Below are 10056 nucleotides of genomic sequence, written 5' to 3'. Positions count from 1 at the left end.
AGGCCTAAAACGTTATAAGCAAAAAATAAGTTGAATTTCACCAACTAGTCAACTTATTTTTTTTTTTTATAAACGTTTTCAACATAAACTTTTTTAAGCCCATCCAAACAGGCTCTTAAATGAGAAAAAAGAAGACATTTTTGGCATCGTGAGTTCGTGACTTAAATTTGGATGTATATGACAATCGTGATAGATTCTAGCTAATATGTCCAAAACCCAAACCTGGACATGCATTGATTGATAGAAGTGATTTCTCCATTTTGTTAAAAAAATTACTACCCCTTTTCATGTAGTATTTCTACTACATTTTTTGTGCCACAAAAATACAAGGTGTCCTTGATTATCTTCCCTACTCTCTCATGACATAATTTGCATTGACTTTTTCTGTTTAGCAGCTTTTAGATATATAGACTATACCCTTCAAAGATTTCTACTTTATTGAATTTGGCATAAGATGAAAAATTCATTGTTTAATACATTTTCTTTGTAGTGACTTTTTGTACTTCTCTCCTTCCCAGGCCACTCCCTCACTTCACTATAACCTAACCTAAACTTAACTAAAAAACTCTCAGTTTGTTTGTCCTTCTCCAATGGCTACTCTCTGCAAATCTTTCATCTTTCTCTTTTTTTCATTCTCATTGGTTCTTCTAAGTTGTGCTATAGATGAAGCTGATATTCTTCTGACATTTAAGGACTCCATTAATGACCCTTTAAACCTTCTTTCAAGCTGGTCTAATACCACAACTATTTACCACTGTAACTGGACTGGTATCACTTGTACATCTTCTCCTTCTTCCATCTCTTCTATTAAGCTCCTAAGTTTGAATATTTCAGGTGAAATCTCACCTTCTATCTGTCAACTTCCAAATCTTGCTCATCTCAACCTTGCAAATAACCTCTTTAACCAGCCTATACCTCTACATCTCTCACAATGTGATTCTTTGGAGAGTCTGAATCTCAGTAACAATCTCATTTGGGGCACTATTCCTGACCAGATTTCTCAGTTTGGTTCACTTAAAGTTCTTGATTTTGGTAGAAATCATCTTGAAGGAAGGATCCCAGAAGGCATAGGATCATTGAAAGAACTTCAAGTTCTCAACTTGGGAAACAACTTGCTTTCAGGTGGTGTTCCTATGGTTCTTGGCAATTTCACTGAGCTTGTGGTTCTTGATTTGTCCCAAAATCCATTCTTGGTAAGTGAGATTCCTGGAGATATTGGTAAACTTAGTAAGCTTGAAAAGTTTCTGTTGCAAAGCTCTGGTTTTTATGGTGAAATACCACACTTCTTTGAGGGGTTAAAGAGTTTAGTCATTTTGGATTTATCACAAAACAATATCACTGGTAGTTTACCTAAAGTTGGTTCTTCTCTACCGAACTTGGTGTCTTTTGATGTTTCACAAAACAAGCTTTCTGGGGCATTTCCAAATGGTATATGTGGTGCAAAAGGTCTTGTTGATCTTGGTTTACATACTAATTTGTTCAACGGTTCAATACCTAATGACTCCATTAACCAGTGCATGAATCTTGAAAGGTTTCAAGTTCAGGACAACTTGTTCTCTGGGAATTTCCCTTCATGGTTATGGTCATTGCCCAAAATCAAACTCATCAGAGCTGAAAACAATAGATTTTCAGGAGAAATTCCTGATTCCATATCACATGCTGCTCAGTTGGAGCAAGTTCAGATTGATAATAATAGCTTTACTAGTAAAATTCCACAAAGTCTTGGGTTGATTAGAAGCTTGTACAGATTTTCTGCATCTCTGAATGGTTTGTATGGTGAGCTTCCTTCAAACTTCTGTGATTCACCTGTAATGAGCATCATAAATCTGTCACATAATTACCTTTCTGGCATAGTTCCTGAATTAAAGAAATGCAAAAAGTTAGTCTCATTATCACTGGCTGATAACAACTTCATTGGTGAAATACCAAAATCCCTTGGTGCACTGCCTGTTTTAACATATCTTGATCTTTCCCACAATAATCTCACTGGTCAAATCCCAGAAGAGTTTCAAAACTTGAAGCTTGCTTTGTTTAATGTCTCCTTCAATCGACTATCCGGTAGAGTTCCAGCTTCATTGATTTCTGGCCTTCCTGCTTCTTTTTTGCAAGGGAATCCTGAACTCTGTGGTCCAGGATTGTCCAATTCTTGCTCAGAAGAAAAGGACATGCATAAGGGTGTTAATCTTTCAAAATTGGCATCTGCCTTAATTTCAGTAACTTTAGCTGTTGCAATTTTGATTATTGCTGTTGGATTTTACATCATAAGGCGGTCTAGGAAACGAAGATCCGAAATGGATGGTTGGAGATCAGTTTTCTTCTACCCTTTGAGAGTTAGTGAGAATGATCTGATGATGGCAATGACTGAGAAGAATGCTAGAGGAAATGGGCGAACATTTGGAAGAGTTTATATTGTGAACTTACCAAGTGGGGAGCTGATAGCTGTGAAGAAGTTAATGAATTTCGGAACTCAGTCTTCAAAATCTATGAAAACTGATATAAAGACTTTAGCAAAGATCAGGCATAAGAACATCACAAAAATTCTTGGATTTTGTTACTCTAATGATGCCATATTCTTGATATATGAATATCTAGCAAGAGGAAGCCTTGGGGATCTGATTGATATTCAATTACCATGGAGTGTTAGGTTGCGCATTGCCATTGGAGTAGCTCAAGGATTGGCATATCTTCATAAAGATTACCTTCCTCATTTACTTCATCGAAACCTGAAATCAACTAATATTCTTCTTGATGCTGATTATGAACCAAAGATCACAGATTTTGCTCTGGACCGCATAGTTGGAGAAGCTGCCTTTAAGTTATCTTTGGCTTCAGATGCTGCATCTTCCTGTTATTTGCCACCAGGTACGCAATTATAGTTCAACTATCAACCTAATATCCTTTTCCATGCAATACTTGTGATGACTTATATTTGGACAGCATACTTATGTGATGAGCTATCTTGCTATTGCAGAATATGGGTACACGAAAAGGGCTAGTGAGCAAATGGACACATACAGCTTTGGTGTAATCCTACTAGAGCTTATAACAGGCCGGCAAGCTGAGGAGGCAGAATCAGCTGGTGAGGGATCTCTTGATGTTGTAAAGTGGGTAAGAAGGAAAATCAACATTACAAATGGAGCACTTCAAGTTCTTGATCCCAAAATTTCAAGTGCTTCTCAACATGAGATGCTTGGAGCTCTCGAGATTGCTCTGCATTGCACCACTGTAATGCCAGAGAAACGTCCCTCAATGTTCGAAGTTGTCAGGATACTGCAGTGTCTGGATTCAAGATCCAAGCTACCATATATCAATGAACAATCCACTTCCACCGATAGTTCGCTTCCCCTCTGAACTTGATTTTGTGTATTCTGCTTCAATACTACATGCCTATTTTGAACTCCTGTAGGATGTGCTTGGAAATGCTCTTGTTTTCTCTATACATTTGTTGTAATCAACATAATACGAGGTCCTTACCCTGTTTATGTTATCCTTTTCTGTATATTATCTTAAGCATAATTCCCAAGCGCCACCTCGCTTCTAGTTTTGATGGTTGAGTTTGTTATTAACTTTTGATGATCAATCTCGACGTAACTGTGCCTTCCCCAAAACAAAAAAAGAAAAAAAATAACAAAGAAGCAAATCGTAAAGATTGTCTATTCAAGATTAAGAGATCAATGGGAAGTCTTTAACATTATTGACAACTTTAACTCTGTTAAGTTGCACGACCTAATATCTGTCCTAAGTAGTACCCTACTTTCGCCTGTAGCATTTTGCAGAATAGTAACGAACAGGAAAGTAAAGGGCACAACAATTTTACGTGGAAATTACCCAGCTCACAAGGGTGAAAAAAAACCATGACCTACACCTCTGTAGGATTTTTTCCAAACTCCACTACAACTGTGAGCCTGTGCAAATTCAAGTTACAAACTCTATAATCTAGGAACTAAACTCTAATTCCTATCTCACTAATCTCCCTAGACTAGTAAGCCCACTTCAAGTTATCCCAACTTGAAGTTGAATTTGACTAACTGTTTGTATCTATAATTTATGCTTCTAAAAAAGAGGATAAAGATACAACTTGATAAACTACCTAATACACAAATCTAGATTCAAGAACTGTAGAACATAAACTCTATTAAACAGGTTCTTCAATCTTCTTCGTAGTATCAAGGTCACACTTATGTAATTAGAACTCTCTCAATTTTGTTTTGACGGGGTTTGCTCAATTTCGTTTTTTCTCTCTTTGTAAGTGCGCAAAACTTCTTCATGGCAGGACTTAGATATATATATATATATATATATATATATATATATATATATATATATATATATATATATATATATATATATTTAGGTTTTCAACAAGTCGGGAACTTAGTCCTACGTGGTAAGGCCCATTATGAGAGTTAGGGTTTGAGTTGAATTGGGATTCTTGCATTCACGCGTCTTTAGTGTCCTTGTAGGAGTTTGAAGTATCTTTGATAATTATGACAAGAAAACCCTCAAACTTCTCCGCCAAGTCTTTACCATAAAACACAAATCCTATTCGAGTAGGATTCTGAGCTGGAACATGTTCTTGGGCCTGATTCAAGCACCAGCTTCTTTTGCCTCTAAATCTTCTCACAGTCTGAGGTGGAACATGTCCATAAACCTGTTTTATTCATTCTTGTCCTGCATCTGTCTCTAATTTATCTTCTCCTATCTCGCCCTCCTATTTTTTGCGATGGAACATGTCTGCATATCTGGTTCACTTACCTTGTATATGTCTCTGATCTATTCACTGCACCTGTCTGTGTGTTGAAACATGTTTGCAGACCTAGTTCATTCACTCTTGCTTAGTAGCTTTGTCCCATTATTTTTCTCTGTCTAGTTCATTTGTTTTATCTCAACCAATTGTTTCTACAACTGATTTACTAGCCTTGTTCATTTACTTTGTTAATCATCAAAACACACATATGCTTAAGTCAACAAATTGCCCTTTTTTGATTTTGACAAACTCATGTCTATGAAGCAACTAGTATAACCTGTTCCAAACATCTCACCTATTTCAAACATCTCATAGGCAAGAAAACGAACACTATAACATGAATCAGGTTAGAGTATACGAGTCACAAGCATAAGCACATAGTCATCTTCCCCCTTTTGGCATCATTGAAATGATATCTCAAAGTATAGGTGATGTGCCCGGAATTTATGGCACATCCAAGGCCTTTTTACCAGAAGTTTTACTTGTTTTTAAGCAAGCTAGTGTCTATTTAATGTGTTTTTAGTGCTTTCCAGGTAACAGAGCAGATTTGGAATGAAAACAGTTAAAGTGCAGAAGCTGGCCGTAAACTCAGTATACGGACCGTATTCTCAAATACGGGTCGTATTCGATAGGCGTATTTAAGGATAAGCAGAACCAAAAAGGCATGCTAAGGAGATGGTGAAATACAAACAACTTTTTCGGACCGTATTCCACTTTACGGTTCGTATTTCAAAGCATATTTAATCATTTAGACATTTGGCAGAAAGTTGAAGTTTTGGAAGTTGAAAGACGACTATGCAGAAGACGGACCGCAAATCAAAATACGGTCTGTATTTTAGGAGGTTGCAGTTAAACAACTATTGATGGAAACCTTGGGCGTAAACTGGTTTACGGTCCGTATTTCAAAATACGGACCGTATTTTGTATCGACGGGGACCAAAGTGCAAATCTGTAACTTTTACGTTTTCAGAGCCTATAAATAGTCATTGTAGGGTTTTAATTGTTATGAGTTATTATATTTTTGACTTTTGGCTTAGAACATTAAATACTCTCTTGGTTTTGAAATTCATTACATCAATTCAAGTATTATCAATTCCTCTTTTCTTCCAAAGTAAGCAATTATGAATTCTTCAATTTCTTATTTCTTGTTCTTTGTCATGAGTAGCTAAATACCCTTACTAGGGTTGTGAACCCAATGATGGGTGTTTTGTGATTGGGCTTTGTGATTAATATACACATAATGGATTATTAGGGTTTATTTATTCTTCATTCTTCATTCAAAATTAATGGTTGCAAACATTGATTAAAGCCATAGACAATGATTTATTTGGGAAAATAATTAGGGTTGGTAAGAATAAATAGACTCAAAGCATTAAACTTTGTTTAATAGATTCACTTAGGAATAAGAAGAATTCACTTCGCACAATTAACCGTTCTTCATAGTTACTTTGTTATAATAATCTTTATTTATTGGGAAATAGTAGAGATTCATATAGAGGTTAAGTGCATTCATATAATGATCCATTAGAAGTATATCAAGATCAATACCTATGATCATACACTTTATCTAACGGGGACACAACCTTGGTTTCTTTTACCATAAATTACAATCCAAAGAAATTAGTTAGCCATTAGTCATAAACAACCAACTTTTACAAAAAATTATCGGATTAAGACATTAGACCAAAATTAGGCATTCTACGAGTTTAGTAACTTTTTCACACCATATTCCCTATGGGATTCGACACCAACCTAGTTGGGTTATTATATTTGACATCGCCTGCTTTACGCTAATTGAAGGTGTAATTTGAGCGTATCAAATTTTGGCGCCGTTGTCGGGGAATACGGTTTTGAAATTACTAAATAGTATTTGCTTTGATTGAAGTCTTTTGCTTATTCCATCACACCTTGTTTGCTATTCCTTGTAAACTAGGTGAACATGAATCAGAATCAGCAAAACCAACGTGTTGGTAACCAGGGGAATCGATTGAATAATCAGGCGAATGAATCAGATGAAGAAAATATTTTCGCTGATCTTATTCTGGAGGAGTACTATGCATCTACTATTTTTCATCCTCGATGTGGAGTTGCAAGCGTAAAAATTGACTCCTCTCTATACCAGTTGTTGAAGCTTTAGGGCTACTTTTTGAACTCTACCGAGAATGACCCTCAACGTCATTTGCAGAATTTTGTGGATGTATGTGCTAATCACATCCAAAACAAAGTTCCACAAGATGCTATTCGGTTGACGTTATTCAAATATTCCTTAGCTGGAGATGCAAGAGCGTGGTTTGAGAAGCTGCCCTGGAATTCTATTACTACATAGGCAGAGATGGCAGCAGTCTTTCTCAAGAAATGGTACCCTCCTAGCAAGAAGGCTGAGATTCGTGACAAGATCTATGAATTTAAGCAGCGACCGGGGGAACAGTTATATGAAGCTTGGGAGAGATTCAAAGAGTATTTGCAAAAGATTCCGAATCATGGTTTTCCGGAGAACATATTAATGGAGAAGTTCTACTGAGGGATGGATCTAGTGACTCAATCAGTTGCTAACAATGCAGCTAATGGTTGTTTCATGAATAAATCTTACCGACAAGTGACCAACATACTTGACAGGCTGACCACTCACAATCAGGCTTGGCATTCAAGCAATGCTGACATTGTGCCTTACGGTAGTGCCATGATCCAGATTATGGTAAAGGAGAATCTAGATACCCAGCAAACATTGGCTGAGCTTGCAACAAATATTTCCTTGCTAACAAAGAAGTTTGATGAAACCCAGATTAAGAAGGTGAATGTTTGTGAGGATGATCCAGGTATGCCGAAAGGGATGTACCAGACCCAAAAGGGTCCATTTCACGAGGGACCTCCTATGTAGGTATAAGATGCTAATTATGTGGATAATTCTCAAGGGGGTTATCAAAGACAGAACTACCAAGGTGGTTACCAGAATCAGAATCAATGGAGACTTCAGCAAGGTCAAGGTGCTTATAACAACAACAACTCAGGGAACTACAATAATAATTATGGTGGTGGGAACCAAGGGAGCTACAACAACAACAACAATTTTGGGAACAAGAGTTCCAATCCTTATATACCAGCAAAAGGGCAGTCAACAGAGCAAGGTAGTTCGAGGGTTGAAGCAATGCTTAAGAAGGTTCTGGTAAACCAATCAAAGTCTGAGAGGACTTTATGCGGGTTGAGACGGGTGGGTTCCCATACAACGGCTATTCGAAGCTCGAGTCACGGATGCGGGATATTTCTGAAAGCGAAGACACCCTCAAAAAAGGGAGGACTTCCGAGTGACACTGTTCCAAATCCAAAGAACAGGGGAGGCGATGTAGACTGTGTGTTTGCCATTAGTACTAGAAGTGGTAAAATACTCCAAGGTACTGATAAGAAGGTTGTTGATTTTGAGCCGATAGATGAAGAGGAAGAGGTGCAGTCTGAAACACCAATTATTGTTGATGAGAATCCTACTGACAAGAAGGTTGCTGATATTCCAAAGATTATGAAGGAGGCTGATGACACGAGCAAGCAGACTGTGAAAGGGGCTTTCCACCCTTTGACACAGCTTTGCAAGTCTAAACCTCCCTTTCCTCAGAGGTTGGTAAAGAAGAAGGAAGATGCTAAGTTTGAGAAATTTTATGATCAGTTGAAGCAGTTATCTATAAATTTTCCCTTCTTAGAAGATTTCAAGGAGATGCTCGATTTTGCTAAATATTTGAAGGACCTGCTGACTAAGAAGAAAACGGTACAACATGAAACCGTGAGTTTGACCGACACTGTGAGTTCCATTATTTCAATAACTACTATTCAGAAAAAGGGAGATCCTGGGGCGTTCACCATTCCTTGTTCTGTTGGGCACCATGATTTTGCTCGTGCTTTGTGTGATAATGGGGCGAGTATTAATTTGATGCCACTTGCTATATACAAACAATCAGGTTTGGGGATGCCAAGGCCGACTACTATGAGGTTACAGATGGCTGATAGGTCTATTAAAAGGCCTGTTAGCGTGGTTGATGATGTTCTTGTACGGGTTGGTAAATTTATGTTGCCCGCTGATTTTGTGATTCTTGACTGTGCTGTTGATGGGTACATTCTTATTATTCTGAGGAGACCCTTCCTTGCTACAGGGAGAGCTCTGATGGATTTAGAGAAAAATGAAATCAAGTTCTGAGTCAACGATGAAGAAGTTACTTTTCAGGCTAGTAAGGGCATGAAGTTACCAAGTGCTTACGAGAGCATTTCGGTAATTGATTCGTTTGATGTTATTGATGAAGCGGTGGAGTTCAAGATGGAAGAAGAAAGTTTAGGTGAAGCTCTAGCCGGTATTCTTGTGAACTTTGATGCTGAAAACATGGAGGGTTATGTGGAGACAGTTAATTCGCTTGTTGGGTTGGGTTCATAGTCTTACCACCCAAAGAAGCTAAATCTTGATCTAGAAAATAGAACAACCCCTCCAGCAAAGCCTTCGATCATTGAGCCACCTAAGTTGGAGCTTAAGCAGCTCCTATCACATTTGAAGTACGAGTTCCTTGGTCCGAATAATACATTGCCAGTGATTGTTTCGACGTGCGGGCGAGGAACAGATTGAGCGACTTTTGGAGGTATTGTGTGAATATAGGTGTGCCATTGGTTGGACCATAGCAGACGTTCGAGAATTTCTTCTGGGATCTGCGAACACAAAATTCAGTTGGAGGAAGATAGCAAGCCGAGTGTGGAGCATCAAAGGAGATTGAATGAGAATATGCAAGAAGTCGTGAAAAAGGAGATAATAAAGTGGTTAGATGCGGGGGTAGTGTATCCGATTGCAGACAGCAAGTGGGTGAGTCATGTTCAATGTGTTCCTAAGAAAGGAGGTATCACTATGGTGTCTAATGCAAAGAATGAGCTGATCCCCACTCGTACAGTTACTGGATGGCGTGTGTGCATGGATTATAGGAAGCTGAATACTTCCACTTGTAAAGGCCACTTTCCCATGCCGTTCATAGATCGGATGCTGGATAGGGGGGCTGGGAGGTCTTACTACTGCTTCTTAGATGGTGTTACACCTCAGAATTTCGGGTTGTTGCGCGGTAAACAGACTAATGTAAGTTAAGGGGTTTATGGTGTCCCTACAAGTAGGAAGGGGTATTTAATGATTCTAATTAAGATTCCAAAGACAGTGAGGAGAGAGAAGAAAACTTGTTGAAGAAAGTTAAGGTAGAGAATATCTTACCCCGAATACAACTTACCAGCAGGTATTCCTGGTGAGTTACGGGGTTAGAAGTTGAACAAATCAAATCGATGCAATGCGAGCCGGATTC

The 10056-nt window shown here is 38.1% G+C and overlaps 2 protein-coding genes and 1 non-coding gene across 3 annotated transcripts; 2 read left to right on the top strand and 1 right to left on the bottom strand.

Annotated features, from left to right (window-relative positions):
- Window positions 1–355: 355 nt before the first annotated feature.
- Window positions 356–3529, top strand: LOC132051472 (probably inactive leucine-rich repeat receptor-like protein kinase At5g06940). Its single transcript, XM_059442548.1, has 2 exons — window positions 356–2862; window positions 2972–3529. The coding sequence occupies exons 1-2, from the start codon at window positions 591–593 to the stop codon at window positions 3349–3351; spliced, it is 2652 nt and encodes an 883-aa protein (XP_059298531.1). The 5' UTR covers window positions 356–590; the 3' UTR covers window positions 3352–3529.
- A 3599-nt stretch (window positions 3530–7128) lies between these two features.
- Window positions 7129–7234, bottom strand: LOC132055005 (small nucleolar RNA R71). The gene has a single exon (XR_009414473.1). It is a non-coding gene; the product is annotated as a small nucleolar RNA R71 (small nucleolar RNA).
- A 37-nt stretch (window positions 7235–7271) lies between these two features.
- LOC132053693 (uncharacterized) lies at window positions 7272–8927 on the top strand. Its single transcript, XM_059445806.1, has 3 exons — window positions 7272–7563; window positions 7660–8601; window positions 8692–8927. Exons 1-3 carry the CDS (start codon window positions 7272–7274, stop codon window positions 8925–8927), a joined length of 1470 nt encoding a protein of 489 aa, XP_059301789.1.
- Window positions 8928–10056: the final 1129 nt, after the last annotated feature.

The sequence above is a fragment of the Lycium ferocissimum genome, chromosome 4 (genome assembly GCF_029784015.1).
Source record: "Lycium ferocissimum isolate CSIRO_LF1 chromosome 4, AGI_CSIRO_Lferr_CH_V1, whole genome shotgun sequence".
NCBI classification, from domain to species: Eukaryota; Viridiplantae; Streptophyta; class Magnoliopsida; order Solanales; family Solanaceae; genus Lycium; species Lycium ferocissimum.
This window is presented reverse-complemented; position numbering and strand designations above follow the sequence as displayed.